At 45.2% G+C, this 19,754-nt stretch overlaps 1 protein-coding gene across 1 annotated transcript in view; it reads right to left on the bottom strand.

The window, feature by feature from the left end:
• Positions 1-19,754, bottom strand: part of LOC144773703 (uncharacterized) — a 124,165-nt gene that overhangs the window by 28,065 nt on the left and 76,346 nt on the right. Inside the window, 2 exon segments of the mRNA XM_078658847.1 lie at positions 13,467-14,335; positions 14,420-14,578. Of these exon segments, the coding sequence (XP_078514973.1) occupies positions 13,467-14,335; positions 14,420-14,578 (1,028 nt within the window).

Below are 19,754 nucleotides of genomic sequence, written 5' to 3'. Positions count from 1 at the left end.
TGGTACTGCCATATCAACTTGGCCAGTGTGCACACTTGCCAGTCCCTCACCTTCCCTTTTCTTACATGTCAGCCACCCCTAAGGTAGGCCCAAGGTACCCCTGTGGGCCGGGTGCAGTGTATGTGAAAGGTAGGACATGCCCTGGTGTGTGTGGCATGTCCTGAGCCAATTTAGTTTTTTGCTGTTGCAAGGCTACCTGTTCCCCATAGGACACAATGGGGAGTTTGTTTATAACATCTTATAAACATAACTGGCCCGGGGAATTAGGTAGGAAAATAAAGTCTAGTATGCCTGAACTCAAAATCTAAAGATGCATCTTTTAGTTAAGGTGATTTTTACATTCTGTGTTTGAACATACCAATTTTAGAAAGTAGGTATTTTCTTGCTTCGTCATCCCGTGTGCCTTTGCTGGAATGTGGATTGCCTGTCTGGGTTTTGAATGGCAGAAGGCTGGGGAGCACGAGTTGCTCCAGATAGCCTATGTGGGTCAGGAAAGGGCTGAATAGAGGTGGACTGCAATTGGGGAAGGAGGAGGAGATTTCATTGCACCTCAAAGGGCCTGGTCTGCCTCTGACCATGCCGTCTTTACCAATTGCCAGGAAGTTACACCAGAGAAGGCAGAACTGCTTCTGTCTGGGCACAGATACTCTCTGCCTAAGAGATCAAAGGATTTTGGGACATAAATATTGGGGCCCAGACCCGTGACTTTTAGAACTCTTTTGGACCAAGAAGAGTGCCGAGAAGAAGAGCTGTAGAATCTGTGAGGAGGAACTACCACACTGCTGTGTGCTTTGCTGTGTTGGCCTGCAGTGGCTGATTCTGTCTTGGGCAGTGAAAGGACTGGACTGAACTTTCTGCAATCTTCTTTTGTTAATTTCTCCAAGGGCTTAAGGTACAGCTTGCCCCATGTTCAAGAAGTCTCAGGAACAGCAAAGACTTCAAGCTCTTCTGCCCTCAGCACTGGGGACTGTGTGTTTTCTGCTGCAACAGAAGAAAAGCAACTCGACGAGGTCTACGACGCCGCTGCCGACTTGTGTCCTGACGGCACTGCAGAAGGTACCACCGCAACGCGAGCCTGGTCTCAATGACGACGCCTGCTGACACTGCCATCGAGCCGCTGCATACACCGTGACCTGCTGGCATCGCACTCTGCACCGCCTTGCTTCACGACGACGCATTGGTATCTCCGAGGACACCGCTCCACAGCGAAATCTACGCCGCTGCTTTCACAGTGGTTCAAGGGCACCGTTTGTAAAGTTACACAACGCACCAACCTCATCCCGCACCGCAGCCTTGGCCTACCGATGCCATCGACTCCAGTTCGTCGGCCGACAACAGCGTTTCAGCAACGACGACGACGCTGCTTGCACCACGACCTGCCAGCACAGCGACTAGTATCGCATTCACTTTGCACTGTGACCCTGGTCTCACCGAGATGCCATCTGACGCCGTCACCAAGCCGCTGCTCACACCGTGACCTGAGGGCACTGCATGCCGCACCACTGCACTTCGCCCCACTGCATCCGACGCCTGCGGACGCCAGCGCTCCTTACTTCAACAGAGAGGAGTTCGATCTGCAACGCATGTGTCTTCGAGGGCCCCGATGACTCCTGTACCGACCTCCGGAACGGACGCCTGCAGACGCCGTGCTTTCAGAAGCTCAACAAGAGGTCATCGACGCCCTGCATTTCTAAAAGGTACTCTTTGCGGGTCGTTCCCACACCATAGCTGGCCCGAGACACCGCGGTCAGCCAGAACTGTTTAGATTTGTTTGTTCATGACGTCGTGATAGCCCCGGACGGAGCTATTGACTTCAAGGAACTGTTTTTCAAGGTTATGATGATAACTGAAGTTTTCTAAGTACTGTATTGTGGATTTTTATCGTTTTTGGTCTTCTGCTAAGTATATAACAATATTGCATATTTTTCTAAACTGGTGTGGTGTCTTTTTGTAGTGCTTACACTGTATTGCTGTTGGTTATGTGCAAATGCTTTACACACTGCCTCTAAGATACCCCTGACTGCTCGTGCCAAGCTACCAAGGGGGTGAGCAGGGGTTATTTTAGAAGTGTAAGTCCCTTATCCTGACTATAGTGGTGGTTTCTGCCTGGCTTTGGAACATGCCCTAGCCTACCAAAAATCACATTTCTAACAATCAGCATAATTGGTATGGGGGAACTGCCCTGTCAAAAAGCTACAACTGAGGCAGGCAATGTAAGAAACTGTTACTCACTTCAGTGAAAGTAAACGACTTAGCTAGACCAAGCCAAATTTCCATAGCAAAGAGACACCTCTCCTCGCCCTGGCCTGGCTCATAATAACTACTAGGGGTAGCACAGCAATCGTGCTGGCTGCTGAGTTTATGTGACGCTGCAGTGCTACAGCAGCTAATTGTGCATAAGGGAGCTCTAATTATGTGTGACATTAGCATTTTAGTGCAGTGATGTGGACATCAGCACTAAAATGCATCAGTCAAACTAGTCGTGCATGGTACTTCACAGGGCTCCCAAAAATATTCCTGGACTGATGTTTGTGTATTAAATACACCACCTGAACTATTACGAGAAAAGTTATACTTTTCCAAAATATTGTACACTGGAGTTAGAATATTAATTGAGCTGTCCCTCCTTTGAGAATCGTGCCTACTGACAATTAAAGGTAAAAAAAAACCTCAAGCCAATGCTCAGAAGCATACATCGGCGGTAGAAAGCTCGGACCACGGCAAACCATAGAGAAGTGTCAAGTATAATAGTCGTGCTTTTTTTTACAGACTCATCTGAAATCATGAGCAATAGTTGCAAAAAATGCATGTAGTTTCCCTTCGCATCTATATCTGTGTTACTAAGGTTTACACTGGCATCAAGGTGATGGTTGGAAACTCTGCAGGTTTGGAAAAGGTGGTCTGGTTGCTGTTGTGCTGATCCTGAGAAGATTTCTCAAAACTGATCCATGGAGATGTAGTCTTCAGATGGAAAGGCAGGTGTGGACTCAATGTGGAATACAAATCTCTGTTTGGCCGTGTGAGTCTACAGATCTCCAATGCTGCTGCTTCTTGTGCCACAACACAATTGCCAGTACTGCTCAGCTTCTTAAGACCTTTATCAAAATGAGCTAATGATCTCTCATTTCTATAGACCACTCTTTCAGTCCAGAAAATCAATCTCCAAAAACTTTGTATTTTGTTTTTACCATTGGTTAGAATTCATTTTTGTGTTGCAAGAAGACTTTCAATATTTGGCTTTGTCACTTAGTCCAAATATTCTTCATTAATACATGGGAGGGGGAGGAGGGCTCCTAATACTAAAATCTATGTGTGAGTATTTACAAGAACGTGGTATAAAAGTGAAGTTAAGTATAGGAACTAACAAACATGCTATTCTGCTCAGTCACACAGCAACTTCATACGTTTCATTCACAGCATACATACATGAGTAAAAAGACTCGGAAAGGAAAGAAAGAAGTGAAAAGTGTGTGTGAGAATGATGTCCCTGCATAATTCTATTTACATCGGGCAGGTGACAAAAACCACAAAGGCAAAAATCAAAGTTTCTTTTTTTTACACAATCTGCTATTAAGCCATCATACAATTTTAAACATTAACCAGTGTTTCAAATGATTGGCCTAAATCAAGAAAAAAGGGTTGACGCGTTTCAAATCCCCAAGGTTGATGGCACGGCGTTTTTGATTCAGTCAATGCCACAAGGAGACTCCACGCGTTAAACCAAAGATACGATAATAAGGATCAAACGGAACCTTGATTCGGTCGTATAAAGAAACTATCAGAGTGCCAGCGCACTTGGAGGCCACATAAGAAGGGTTCTTTTCCGATTTATTACACCCCTAAACAAGACATCAGAATCCGATCAGATTGATTTCACATATGGTCCTGAGGAGAATCCCATCAACCTTGGGGATTTGAAACGCGTCAACCCTTTTTTCTTGATTTAGGCCAATCATTTGAAACACTGGTTAATGTTTAAAATTGTATGATGGCTTAATAGCAGATTGTGTCAAAAAAAGAAACTTTGATTTTTGCCTTTGTGGTTTTTGTCACCTGCCCGATGTAAATGTAAATTGCTGTATGACTCTGAGCAGAATAGCATGTTTGTTAGTTCCTATACTTAACTTCACTTTTGTACCACGTTCTTGTAAATACTCACACATAGATTTTAGTATTAGGAGCCCTCCTCCCCTCCCATGTATTAATGAAGGATATTTGGACTGAGTGACAAAGCCAAATATTGAAAGTTTTCTTGCAATACAAAAATGAATTCTAACCAATGGTAAAAACAAAATAAAAAGTTTTTTTAGATTGATTTTCTGGACTGAAAGAGTGGTCTATAGAAATGAGAGATCAGTAGCTCATTTTGATACAGGTCTTAAGAAGCTGAGCAGTACTGGCAATTGTTTTGTTGATTATATAGTTGGCGTAGCCTTACTGCGCTTAAGCCAAACCCTTGTTGTTGTCTAACAGCTTCTTGTGCCACGGCAAACATCACTGCTTTATGATGCCAGTGAACTGAGGTACCTAGGTCCTAGGTGAGATTTTTCAACAAGTATGTTCCTGCTTTGGGTGTCAAGGATGAGGAACCCAACAGCAGCACCACTGCACAGTCCTGACAGTCTCTGCACTCTTGACTGAGGCCCCACAGTCCTGACAGTCTCTGCACTCGTGGCTGAGGCCCGCAGTCCTGACGGAGTCTCTGCACTCGTGTCTGAGGCCCGCAGTCCTGACTGATCAGCATCAGCTCCCTTCATGAGATGAAGATATTCCAGTGGCTTGTTAATTAACTGATGGTGAGTGTATTGCTCCCAAGTCCGTTTTACTTTTTCTGGAACATCCCTATTTGTTTGTGCAATTTACTGAGTGACACCCCTATTTCATAGGTGCCTTGATAGGATGACTACTTTGCACTACATCCAAAATTGGAGGATTTCATTTTACCACTACTCGGTGAGTCTACGCATGAGGTGGTTGGCTTTTTATTCTTGATTTCTAAACACACACTTCTACACAAACCATCCCCTTTTCTATTATTCAGGCTGTCACATTAGATTTAATTTTGTCCTGAACAAGACCCTACGTGATGTACCTATAATACAGACACTTGGATCGAAATGTTGATGTATTGCTCTTTCGTGTCTTTAGACAGTGTAACCATAAAAAGTTGAAGTTATAGGTTACTACAGGAACTATACACCTCGACAGAGATTTAAGTATACTGTTCACCATTTTGTGTTATTTATGTATCTGTCTTTTTTGTTGACAGTCTTTTCACTTCTATCACCCCATGTCACATCCGTCACTGATTAATCACTCATTCTTCTATTGTATGACATTCTGTTTTCAACAAAAAGAAATATGCAAAAGAAAAATATACATGCTCATCTAAAAAGCTGTGGTGCGTGTTTGTTTTAAAGCATTAATTTCTCTCGTTAAATCACTGTATGTAGGGGATATGTGGATACAGTGATTACTTCAGGTGGTGCAGCATTAAATTGCATTGCTGCTGTCTGTTTGGTCAGCTAAAACTGCACCTACCTGGCCCAGAAAAGTCTTGGACTCCTCAACTTGCACTAACACAGAGTCAAGTGATGAAGGGCTAGTACTTGACCTACTCAAGCCCCATAGCAGGTCAGGCCCCAGGATAATAGGATTTAAAATCCTCAACCCCCAAGGTTTTACCCAGTAACTTCTGCTTGCTCCCAGGCCCTCTGAAAGGGTGTCTAACATTGCACTTTATTAGTTCAGGCAAAGTTTAGGTTTCTAATCCTTTATGGTTCCCGTTGGAGGTGGTCTTATGGAAGTACACTGGTGCAAGGATGACTAAGAGGTTGACAGAATATCATGAGATGCCCGGCCCTTTTTTAGATGCAGAACAATGTATACAACTTCACCAGGACTAATAAGGTCCAACACAGAGTACTTGGTACAGATGCCTCTGTTATATAGAACAGAAAACCAATAATCTGGTAAAGAAAAGTCTGCTCAATCATATGGAAACGTATTGAATAATGTTCCTGGCTTCCCATCTATAAATGATATTACTATTATGAAGTTGGTTGTGAGGAAGATGGTTCTCCATACAGTTGAAGTTGGTTCTGAGGAAGATGTTTTTCCACACAGAATGACACTGGTGCACTGTCAACTCCCTTGTTCTCTGTGGTAAACACACCTCATATGTATTGAAAGATACATCTGCTCAATGTGGAGGATATGTTAGGAATTTAATGTACAGATGAGTACACATTTCAATTGGATGCTCTATGTGTGCGATTGCAATGGATGGCGGTGACTGATATGATCGAAGATTTCTAGGTCACTGTTATGGATTGGATATATCATAAGTGCTTATTTGAGGAAGTTATGCATTAAAAAAATTGGAGATATCCTTTTGCTACATATACAATAAAATGTACTAAAGCCATTTTGTATAGTTTGCTTATTACTGTTCATAGATCATGGCTCCTCTTTGGAGGGAGTGCAGTTTCTTGTTCTCATTTGATATTGTTCCACTTTTACAACCTCATGTGCTTTAGCTTAAGAAAGCTTGTTTTTCATTGATTTGGCTCCAATTGTGGTGAGTCACAATTTCCGTCTTACCTCATTATTATTAATGAAGTAGGTCAGATTCCAACCCACAGCAGTTCAGAATTTTAAGAACCAACTATTTTGACGTAGGTCGGTGCTTAAATTTCTTTACTGGTTGTAAACTTCGACCAGTATTTTGCGACTAGTAAATAGTACATCTGTCCCAAGGCTTGAATCTCTGCTTCTGCGAAACACCCTGTGATTAACGATAATGTATAAAGGAATCTGGTCTCTGGTTTGTGTTAATAAAAATAAAAATAAACTACCAAGTATAGTAGGCAAATTTTGTTTTGCAGCCTCAGCTATTTGTAGCCCCCAGGTAGGGACCGGTGGGGCCCTCACCTCCCAGTCCAGTCCAGTCAAGATGCATTATCTGGGGATTATGATCGGAGTGCGTTTGACCCAGGTACTCTGTGCTTTGGATTAGGGGGATCAGAGCTGCTGAGGTCATTATGCAGTCTAGCTGCACATGTAGGTTATGGACAGGTGAGTAGAAAGAGTATATCTGCGTGTCAGGGTTACGCTTGCGCCAGACATCTGTCAATGACCAGTGCCCCATCCAGGAGCTCATGGAATGTGCTTTTGAAGAGGCTGTGGAGCGGTTTAGGGGAGGGAAAGAGGCAATCGAGTGAGACGTCCAAGACCAAATTAAATTCTCCCCCCAATAGCCATGGGACATCTTTTTAGCGGGGTAGGAGTGCTGATACGCTACAATGAAAGGTGCTCTTATCCATATTAGTGGCATAAATAGAGCCTATGAGAATGGGTTGCCCAATAAGCGTACCCTTGAGGAAAACATAGCGTCCAGCAGGGTCCATCACAATCAACTCCTCCTCCCCAGGGACCCCCACCTTCACCCAGATTAATACCCCTCTAGCTAGGGTTGAGTAATCCCACGCGAGCGGCGTCGCAGCCGGGCAGTCTCTAGATTCGTCAAGTGTGTCTCCTGTAGTAAGGCGATGTTAGCTGCTCTAAGTCGGAAGTATGCATATATAGAGTACCTCAGAGCGGAAGTGTGTATACCCCTCACATTCCAGGTTATGACGTTAAGACTAGTCAAGAGGGCGATGTGAATCTGCCAAACTCGGCTTACATAGCTGATTTACACTACAGGTGTCTGCACGACGGCAATATGTCTCTTGATAAGGCGATAACTATACGGGGAAAAACAATTGTGAAACCAATAAGATATGTAACTTCATGAGAGCGAACCTCAAGCGGGGGTTAACCCAAACAGTTGTGCCTAACTGTGGCAATTAACTCGCTGTCAAAGAATGACTCCAAATAGGCGTGTAGAGTAGGAATGAGTCTGTGTGGTCCATCCCCTGCATACAGTATGAGGCAGAATTAAGCCGAAGCATTGCATATACATAGCACGACATAGGTATGAAACATGAGGTGCCGGAAGCAGGTGTGAGGACTGGTTCAGTGATACTGCAACATTACATGCGATTTGGCTATAAGCGGGTCAACATATGTATTACATATGTATGTGAAATAATTTAATCTGATGTCAGAGGTGTGATGTTCGGTAGGTGAGGTGAGCTAGCATCCGCCAACCACTCCAGTGCAGAGCCAGCATCCCCATTAGACCTTGATGGAGGTGTTGTGGAGCCAGCTGATGGTGATGGTCTCGTAGGTTGGAGGGCGGCTGCTACTTGTAGTGCCTCATGCGCTCCGACCTAATCTGCTCAGGGTCCGGGTCGGATACAGGTGATGCCCTCTGTCGTGCGTCTCTACCCCTACCTCTCCAACTGTTATGCTGGGCCCTTTTTCACATCTGGAAGTCATCCGGGGGCCTGGGCGCAGACTCCAGTCCATTTTCTTCCAGCCAATCCCAGGCCTCCGATGGAGAGTCGAAGAATCAGGTGTTGCCATTTCAGATGACCCGTAGGCGAGCTTGAAAGAGTAGATAGTACAGAAGATCAATAACTCTTAGTTGACGTTTAACTGCCCCAAAGGTGGCGTGCCTCTTCTGCACTTGAGAAGTGTTGTCGGGTAAGAAGGAGACAGTGACTTTTTGCACCTTGGGACCAGGGTGCTTCCTCACTTTCCTTAATATCGTGTCACGATCCTAGATGTGCAGCGGGCGAAACAAGAAAGGGCGCAAGCCAGCTCCCGGAAGAGGCTTACGGGCGGGTACCCTACAGGTGAGCTCAACTACAAATTGTGGAGAGAGTAAGCCTGGGCGAAGAAACTCTCATCCAGGACTCTGTGTAGCCCTCCGGGCTCTGACCTTCTGCCCCATCTGGTAAACCAAATGCCCGGGGCACCTCCTTCACAAAAACAAATCTGAGAGGTGTGTTCCTCTTTCTACGTGAGTTGCAGAATGCAGCACACATGGAAAGAGGAAAAAACAAGGAGAAATTAAAACATTTCTCCTCATTACGGCTCCACTGGGGAGGCGTATGTTTTTGCCGCTGCCCCAGGTTTACGTGATTTTGCAAATATGGGGCGGCAGCAAAATCAATGGATGTTGCGAGGTAACGCCAACGCAACGTCTATGGCACACCTCCTTGATGCAGAGTAAGGCAACACAGTGACTTGCGCTGCTTTGTCTTACTCCATATCTATGAGGCCATGGATAGCTACGCGGGGTGACTTTGCGCCACTTCTTAGGTATGGTTGAGACACTTGCGCCGCTGAAGCATAAAAAAAAAAGAGATGCTCTGGTGGTGCTACCCTCCCATAAATAAGTTCCAAAATATTTTGTACATTTTTTAGGTCTTTCACCATCAGGTACCTACATATAAAATATTGGGCAGGGTAAATTAGAAAATAAAAAAAGTTGTTACTCAGTGGGAAATGCACTGTCAGGGCTCGGAAAATCATAAAAATTGCACTAGACCTGCAGGTCTAGTAATCTACAAAATCTCCTTGACCTAACTGAAATGCATTTGACCTCTGACTCGGAAAGCAAGCAAGTGTGACAAGTTAACAAGATTTAAAAGCATTTTGATTGCTCATTTACTTTGTGAGCAATAAAGATGCCTTTAAATCTTGCTATCTTGTCACATTTCCTCTGCTTTCAGAGGCAGGGGTCAAGTGTCAGTTTGTCTTTCTACTCGCCAGAAAGGGTGAGTAGGACCTAAAAATATATCATCCTGAATGAATCTGACTCGCAAATGCGAGCGGTCATGTTGATTTTTCGAACACTGACTGTAATACATTATGAATTTTAACACTATTAGTTAATGCACTACAAAGGTCTGAGTGTAATCAGGGAGCCACAACATGAAATCTTGGTTGGTGCAGTGGAGAATAGTGACTTGTGAATGTTTAGTGCTATGAGGTCACAGTCTGTGACAGAAAGCACTGTGAATATGCAAGTCATTATTTTACACTTGAATTACACAGTATAAGATAGTCAGATACAAAATGTGTAGATAGCTTCACAATAAAATGGTGCTTCCAAATGTAGATATTAGCAATACCAGGGCCAATATACAGAACTGTCCCGTCAACACCTCCTGAGGGGTACTAAGGGCTGTGTACATATAGTTAGGTTTACAAGCAAGTACTTCACAGCCCAGTTGTTAACTCTTTGCCCTACCACCAAAAACAAACAAATCTTTGTCATCACAAAGGTTGGAGTGGTTCAAGGGGTCCAAAGCACCCTTTGCACTTGCAGATTAACTAATAGGGCACATTTACATTTCTACCAGGAACCCTGGCACGAAAGTTTTTCACAGCACAGGAGACTCAGCCGAAGCATTTTAACAAGTGAAACTAGCCGCCCCAGGAGGGCTGTCTTTTTCTAAAACAAAAACAAACTTTTTAGAATCCAGGCACAAGTGAGGCTGGGGAACAAATGCCCCCCTCCCAGATCTCCACGCCCCCCGGGGGTTGCGCCCCAAAGATTGAAGGCCTCTGAAGTGATGTCTCAGCAATTGATCGTTACCTGAAACACATCTCACTCAAATATTTCTCAGTGGGTTGTGGAGTGTGTAGCAAATGAGTTCCGCCTATTTAGTTCAACTGGATTTTTTACTTTCGACTACCCATTTTGTTTTACTGCGAGTGAGTCTCAGTACTTAATTCTCACTCATGTCAAAATCATGGTAATTGGACTTATTGTGCATACTACCAGTGTCTGCATTGTAAGATACGCTGCTTCTGTGCAGCTAGTATAGGAGACGATCGTCTGGTTACATGTGGGACTCTGCAAGGATTGGTACTGACCTGGAGTAGGTATTTTAATTTGAACAGGTATTTGTAGTGTACGTCTGTGATTGTTACTGGAAATTCTGTAGTGCTTTCACTGTATTATACATTTATGCAAAATCTGCCCTGAAGTACAGTTTCACAGCACGTAGGCCTAAAAAGTCCACGAGGTATCAAACTGGGTTAAAACATGCACACAGAGTTTGAAGTTTCAGTTCACAAAAACACACAACCACATGTTATAGGACCTCTGGGTTTATCATATGGCTCAGTACCAGTTCATGGTCAGTCTCTTTAACCCTGCCCCCCTGTACTGGAAAGTCAATAATAGCAGAAGGAGCAAGGGCCTCTACATACTAAAAGAGCAATCATGAGCGACTGACTCAGCTTCTGGGAAAAGAAGGAGTGGAGAAGAAATCTGCAGCTGATAATTAACTTGTCACACTGCACCTGGGCTAGAAGAGGCCCATTCAAACAGGGGAGGAGGGCCAGATTGCAGCCATCACAGGAGGGTCTCACCTTTGAAGTTTTGGCGGGAAGGAGTCCGGCAATGATGTCAACTATGGGCAGAGCTGAGGCCCTCACAGGAGTTATCAGAGAAATCATAAAGTCCCAATTTTAGGTTTTCGCAGAATGCTGTGCAGGAGGGTAGGGACAGGGTTGGAGGAATGATGTGGCTTCATAGGTTTGGCCAGGGTTGATTGGCCCCTAAAAATTTCCACCGCCACTAAGACACTCCTGCACAAGGTAGAGACAATTGTGAAGACCCTAGACCTGCGTGCCGACAGCAGCAGAATGTTTGCCCAGCTGGAAAGAGAAAACATCTAAAGCCCTGCAAAGATTGACTAAGGAATCTGACCTGACCAGGATGGGTCTCTCCAGAGACAGTAACAGTGGCCCCTTAATACCCCAAGAGGACCAGTTGGGGAAAAAGCCTAAACTCCAGTACCCCACACAGATGCCCTGCAAGACAGCAGGAGGCTCTGATGGCTGGGGAATGCAGGCAGGAGGGCTCCTGCTGGCTGGTTGTGGAAGGGCTGCACAAGATGACCAAACTGGGTGATCCCCTAGGACCCTGCACTGCATCTTGGGGACCACATCCCTTGTGTCACGCATGGAGAAGACATCTGAAGACCAGCTGCGATGCCGCCCCTCATGCCCAAGTTTGAGGGGGTCGGGTATGCCAGCCTCACACTTCTTTGCTTATGCTGTTCGTCGGCAGGGGACATTGCAAGCATCCTTCCGTGGCTGTGAGCAGAAAACGGCCCAGCCCGGTGGGGGCAGAAAGACATTTTACTAGCTCTCATATGGCGCCAGGAGAGAGGTGTTGTGCGCATAGGGCCGGCGAGGCAGCGGCCTCTTGGGGCACCCTCTCACAGCCTCCAACGAACCCAGGATAGTTGTAGGTATCCCAGGTGGGACCAGGGCACCCAGCAAAAAATACAAAAGAAAAAATGGACATGTGACAAGGGGCTGAATGGGAATAAAAGCTGCTAATATAATATTTATGGATTGGAGTTTGGGCACCCTATAAAGCCACCGGCAGGCGGTATTGTGCACATTTTTCTTTTCTTGTAGTACCCCTGGAAACACAGATGCACAACCAATGTGTACCTGATGTGTCTAGGGACTGCAAGGAACACAGCAACCCCCAGGAGATGTTTACAAAAACCTGCCATAAGTCTCCATGGGAGTTAAAGATGTGCCCCATGGAGGGGTTTCATTTGGCTCTGAGGCGCTCTGAGCCAGCGCTGCATACTCAAGCTGGGAAGTGCAGAGACCCCTTCACGTTGGTCCTACGGCTGCATTTTGAGGCCTAGAGATTGTGAAGAATGACTCTGACACATATGTTGTTTTCAATCAAAAATGCTTTATTGACAATATGGTCATTGATCAGATAACATTTACCATTATAATGAATGCTTAATATTGTGAGTACTGTTTCCACTGATTTAACTGATGGTGTCATGCGACGGTGACAGAATAAAGTTATCAGTGCCCACTAATCCAATTTTAAACGCACTTTTTTCTCTTTTTTTATACACACTTTATTGCACTGCAACATCAGTCCCGGTTACTTTCACATCCTCACAATGAGTTATAAGACCACATAAGATCTGTCTGAATAAGAACTGACTTGTTCTAACATCTGGGCCCTCGTCGTGCTAGACAAGATGTACCTTTCGTGGTGGTCTTAAAAGAAACCCAAATGATGAAGGGCGGTTTCGTGTGGTGACTGGTGTAATTTTCTTAACCATGTGTTAACCCGTGTTTACTCATACGTTGGAATTACGAGTTTGAAGGTATTTAACACATCCGGATGTGTTAAATAGCACAACCTTTGTTACATTTTGGCAGGTCAAACCTGCCAAAAGTTAACAGGGAAAACATATGGTGTTTAGAGCATCATGTGGATTTAGGTGCGTTAAAGACCAAACCATGCATGTTATTCCCCATAAACTTGTAATAGGTCTTACTATGGCACCTGATAAATACATCATATATGTGCCACATGGTATCAGTATTTATCAGGGGCAATAAATAATGACCCAACTCTTATCAGACCTTCAGTACATCAATTTGATTTCCTTCCTTAATCTCTTCTCAGGTGGGGTGATCGATGATCCTTTTCCTTGAAACAGTTGTCACATTAAGTAAATAAATAATGGTTTCACCATTGTAAATTATATCAATTGTCATTAGTCCTATACATGTAGTAAACATGCATGGCTTCTCAGATGTGTCAACAAATTACCTTTTTGAGTGAAAGCTTTAGAACATACCGAACATTTATACGGTTTCTCACCCGTGTGAATCCACTGATGTATCATCAGGTGTTTCTTTCTAATGAAAGCCTTCTCACATCGAGAACATTTATACGGTTTCTCACCAGTGTGAATTCTCTGGTGTGTGGATAGGTTATCTTTTCTGCTAAAATGTTTCTGGCATTCAGAACATTTATATGGTTTCTCGTCGGTGTGAATTCTTTGATGTATTATTAGCTTGGCGTTCGTGATGAAAGACTTGATACACTCGGAACATTTATGTGGTTTCTCGCCAGTGTGTTTTCTCTGATGCATTACCAGATGTGTTCTTTGACGAAAATCCTTATTACATTCTGAACATCTATATAGTTTTTCCCCAGTGTGAATTCTCTCGTGTGATGATAATTCAACCTTTTGCTTGAAAGTCTTGTCACATTCAGTGCATTTATATGGTTTTTCTGCAGTGTGAACCTTCTGATGTTGCATTAGTTGAGGTTTGGTTTTGAAACCCTTGTCACACTCAGAACATTTGTAAGGAGTCTCACAGCTGTGAGACATGTGATGCAGCCTTAAACTTCCCTTTCTACTGAAAGCCTTGTCACATTCAGAACATTTATGTGGTTTCTCCCCTGTGTGGATTTTCAGATGAACTGAAAGACTACTCTTCAGTGTGAAAGCCTTGTCACATTCAGGACATTTATATGGTTTCTCCCCTGTGTGGATTTTCTGATGTTTTCTCAGATATGCATTTTGACTGAAAGTCTTATTACATCCTGAACATCTATATGGTTTTTCCCCAGCTTGAATTCTCTCATGTGATGATAAATCACTCTTTTCCTTGAAAGTCTTGTCACATTCAGAAAATGTATATGGATTCTCCAAAGTGTTATTTCTGTGATGTAGTGCTAGTTCACCCTTTTGATTGAAAGCCTTATCGCATTCAGAACATTCACATGGTTTCTCACCAGTATGAGTTTGTTGATCCATCTTCAGCTGTGTCTTTGTAATGAACGTCTGGTGACACTCACTGCATTTATATGGTCTTGGTTCAGTGTGGCCTGACTTTTGTCCAATGAGAGAGCCATTTGTGAAAAAACCTTTACATTGGAGACAGTGAAATGTTTTTTCTTCAGTAGGATTTTGTTGGCCTGCCATCAAATGGCTTTTTCTAACAGTCGGCTTGGTAAACATTGTAGATTTTTTTTGTCTTAGTATGCCGAGATCTCCTTGATGTTTTCCTAATGGGTATTTATATAGAAATCACTGTCACACGTAGAGCAATTGTGCGTCTCCTCCATAATGCACACATTATGTTTAAATAAGGAATTCCTTGTAATAAAATGCTAGAGACACTGGGCTAATCTGTGTAGCTTCTGTGTATGTCCAGGTTAGTACTTTCAAGTTAGTTGCAGTTTACTTATACATATAGATGAAAAATAACCTCTCTACCTTCTGAATTCTTAGCAATAGTATTAGAACTGCAAAGTTGTTTTCCTGGAAATATTTATTACATGCTGTACATTTGTGTGGCCTTTCGCCTTTGTGGGTCCCTTGATGGATTAGAGTTCCTTGGAATGTTAATTTGTAGTCATACTCATGAAATTCTCCTTACTCATTTGATGTGACGTACTATGTCACATTCATGAGGCCTCCATTGGGGTCTCCTACCAATTTTGGTTGTTTGCGCAAGGAGCACACATGGCTAGCAAGTACATAGAGATTCTTTAGTGGAATAAAGTCTCCAAAAACTGTTTCGTACTTTTCAGGAGGCTAAGTTCTCAAAAGTTAAATTGCAGTTCCTAGTGTCCACGATATTTCTCTATTGCTTTTTGTCTGGATTTCTTTCACCTACGGAACAAAAAAAAATATATATAAGCATTAGCATTTATGAGTCAAAAAATAAAAATATCAGCATTAAAAAAATCTATTTGTTTTCCAGGAATGCTTCTGTAAGTTATAGTCACGACGCATTAGCATAGAACTAGTATTAACAATCTGGTGAACACCAGTATTTTATTCATTTATGAACCAAAAGATTTGCAAATTGGTAATGAGATCCAAAGCACATTGTTAGTCATCCACTAACAATGTTCATAACACTTATAATAGACACTGAGATATATGTAATCCAATTACGAAACACATAATAAGAAACATAGGTACAATTGGTAATGATGACTGCTGACAAAATGGATTAAAACAAAAACCTGGATGTCTAATCCAATAATTACGGCATGAATTGACATGGATATAATAACATTATCGTTAAATGGCGATATCCACAGAATGTATTGAGATGAATAAGAAAGCTTCTAAGACATGTATTTATTCCAGTTATTTAGGAGTACAGCAATACCAACTACAGTTTTCGAGTGCTAAAGAAGAGAACGCTGCAGCCAGAGATTAAGGTTTTATTGAAGAAATTGCCAAGTTTTTAGAAGCTTTATACAAACAAGGTTATCAAGCATCAATCAGAGATGTAAAGGAAGAAAATTCCACAGTTTGGCAACAGTGACAGTGACTGAAAAGACACACACACTTTTCTGGGATTTGCAATTGGAAGGCTGAAGAGGAACGAAGAGTTCAGATTAGAGAGTACGAACACAACAACTCCTTGATAAATGTTTCCATGTATATTTTTGTGACAGATCGAATGTCCCAAAAGCACAACATAAAACTCAAACAATGATATGTGATCTAAATTGCGGAGCGTGGATATGCCAAAAACAAAGATACCTTCTAATCCATTGATCAGAGCTTTAAGTAACACAAAACCTAAGGGCCTGATCTAGTGTTTGGCAGTCGAACTACCAGTTGCCAAACTTAGAGATCACTGCCGGCCACACAGTTACAGTCAAGGTACTCAACGTTTGGTGGACAGCCGCTGCTGATTCTGACTTTCATTCGCCAAATTTTACTTACGTTTTTATTTTTCAAAAAGTGGGAATATGTACTAAAAGATGTGAAACACTGGTAAATGTATTTGCAGATTATGGTAGGGAACTGAGGTAAAAGGAGCGTTTTGGGTGTCTTCATCAACAAAATAGGCTATGAGATACACATCGTTCACAGTCCCCCCTCCCAGCGCGTTGTGACCCTAGCGGGTGAGTAGCGCGCTATACAAATATGCTTGATTGATTGAGTGCGCCCTTTCGCTGCACAGCTGCCGTCTAGACATAAGGAATACTTTGTTCAATTGCAAAATATATTCTAGTAGTATATTTATGTGCACAAATAATTTTGGTTTACATGTCTAAATTACACTTTTTGCTTACGTGGTGCAAATGGCAGAGTGGGCGTGCGGGAGTTCCTACCCCAACCAACTTTTTCCAACATCCCAGTGCAAGGTAATTCCTTTCCAAAGATAGGCTTTGGTGAGATGTGTGGGCATTTTAGGTTTTCTATCCACTCACTGGATGTACTGGGATGGGGTAGTGCTCACTTCAGAGCCTACAAGATTTCACATTTTAGACATCTGATCCATTTTGCGTCTAATAAAAAAAACCTTAAACCAGAGTTTCAAAATCCAATGTTTTCATTTTTTCAAAAAGTGGGAATATGTAATTGAAAATACTATTCACCGAGAGGCGTGGCCAGCGGCATGAAGGAGTGAGACGTGTCTCGGCTCGGCTCCCGGCCCGCTGCATAAATCCGGCGATCATTTCCACCTCAAACCTCGTTAAAAACTATGCAACTTTCACCGGCAGCTTTGCGGATGTGCTGACCGCGATAGAGCCGAGTGATTTGCCGATAGAAGCCTGAAAACTGCCAGGGAAGGAGCGGCGATCGGAGCGGCGCTGCGCAGGCAAGATGGCGCCTGTGGAGCCGCGAACGGCCTAGCCCTGATCCGAGCTGAGCCGCGGCACACCGGCCTGCGGAGCCCGCCTGCGGACGGAGTCCAGAGACGGGGGACCCGGCCGAGACAGAAACGGGCGCCCGCTCGGCTCCCCCACACCCGGTGAGTGCCTGCCTGGGTGGTGTGGAAGATCGGCCCGGTGGAGGACTCTGCCCAGAGGCAAGGGAGCCGGGACCTGGGCTCGGCAGTGCCGCCGAAGAGGCCGCGAAGAGCGTCGCTTGCCCCCCTCTTCTCCCCCCCGTGACTGCGGGCGGTGGGGCGAGCCGGAGTGCGACGGAGGCCCCGTCGCTGTGGGGGTGAGAGGGGCCTGATCAGTCAGCGGCCCCCAACGTACCGAGCCCTGGGTCGCCACAGACAGCCTGCAGCTACCGGAACAGACTTGGACTCCCGAGGGTCCCCCGCGCTCCGCCGTGAGTGCTGCCAGGTACGCTCATTCCGCTGGAGGGCAGGACTGCCGTGTAGGGCCCTCCCCACCTGCCTGACCCCTGATCCCCCCGGCTGCGTTAAACGGTGGTGCCTAGTGCTCGGACAATGTGTGGAGGACGGGCGCGCTGCGGGAGAGTCTCTGGGCCTGACCCCTGCCCAGTGTGCAGTCGCCCCCTCCTGCACATTGTATTTGACTGGTGGAGAGATATGGGGAAACGGGATCCGCCTGCACGGGCTGCTAGGCAAGAATCCATTGAACACTATACTATGGCGAAATCGAAAGAGCAGAAAGAGCCGCCCCAGAATCCCCCGGAAAAACACGCTGATATGGCCGTGCTCCTGGAGGCGATTCAGGCCTCCAGAATTGATATTAAAGACTCCAGAGCAGCGCTGGAAACTAAAATAGGCGAAGTGGGATCCGAAGTGCTGTTGTTGCGCCAGGACTTTCGCAACCTTCCGGAGAGGGTGACTACAGCGGAATCCAGAATCAGTGAAATGGAAGACTCCGTCACGACCCTCCGCAGGGAAATGGTGGAACTGCAGGCGTCACACTGGCAATTGCTCTGGAGGGTGGATGACGCAGAGAATAGGGCGCGACAGAATAACCTCCGCTTCGTGGGCTTTAGGGAGGGCATTGAACGGACAGACACGGCGGCCTACCGTCAAGACTGGCTGCGTACCACCTTCCCACATACCCAGTTCTCTAACTGTTTCGTCATTGAAAGAGCGCACAGGGCACTGCTTGCAAGACCACCGGAGGGGGCGAGGCCGCGGCCGATCATTGCGCGCTTTCTGAACTACACAGACAGAGACCTCATCCTCCGTGAAGCCAGAAAGGCGGGTGAACTGAACTTCGAGAACTCGCACATCATGATTTTTCCGGACTATAGTCAGGATGTCCAGAAGCTGAGAAGGTCATATGACTCGGTCAAGGCGAAACTCCGAGACCTACATATCTCGTATATGCTGCTCTTCCCGGCTAAGCTGAAGGTGATGTTCAAAGGCAAGTCGCACTTCTTCAACCGCCCGGAAGAGGCCTGGCAATGGCTGGAAGAGAGACCCCTGCTTCGAGAAGCGGAGGAGGAGGGCCGCAGGATCCGAACGGAGCTCGCGGCAGCAAACTTTCGGAGAATCTCACCGAAACCCCCGAGATCCCAAATCCCGCGAATGCGGCGAGGCTCACAACCGTCTCCCTATCTGAACCCCCGCTTGGCTGAACGAGGAATAGAGGACTGCGAGGCCTCCTCCGCTACCTCCGGACATCGGGAGACAAGTACCGGGGGACAAGCTCCCCTGCACTCATTGGACATGGGAGAACTGGACAATGGGACACTGTCGGAGCTGGATGAAGCAACGGACCGCTCGACACATCCGCTGGAGGTGCTGATCCGGGAGATGGAGCAGGGAGCGACTGGCGGAACAGAGGAGCAGGACATTGATACACAAGACTCACAGTCGTGAAGAGGTTTGGGGCCAACATCCGTATCGGCAGCACGCCGATGCTGATACCAAGCAAGTTGTACTTACTTTTCTTCTTTTATTTTCATTGACTCGATCAGTTACTTGAGGGTTGCTGCTGTGAGATATATGGTCTGGTTCGTTCCAGATACGATAGGACTCGGAGCACAACGCACTCACAGGGTCAGCAGCCCTTGTGGAACTCTCATTTGAACCCTGGGGTTAGTTTGATATAGAATCTGGTGGGTGGGCGACACACCTTTACCGCCTGAAAGTCCTAGTTGTTCATGGTTGCATGGATGGGCTGGATGGGGGGAAAAGGTGGGGAGGGGGGTGGAAGGGGGGGGAAAAGTTACTACAGTTTTTTGCGGGGAGGGGTCTTGGTTGGGGGGTAGGGGGGATATGTTGGTTATCTGCAGTCAAGTGGTCTGGTACCTTGTGAAGTCTTCTCGCACTGGAGGTCCCCTGACCTCAATGCCCGGATGGCAAAAACA

The sequence above is a fragment of the Lissotriton helveticus genome, chromosome 8 (genome assembly GCF_964261635.1).
Source record: "Lissotriton helveticus chromosome 8, aLisHel1.1, whole genome shotgun sequence".
Taxonomy (NCBI): Eukaryota; Metazoa; Chordata; class Amphibia; order Caudata; family Salamandridae; genus Lissotriton; species Lissotriton helveticus.
Note: the sequence above shows the minus strand (reverse complement) of the source record. Positions and strands in the feature narration are given on the sequence as shown.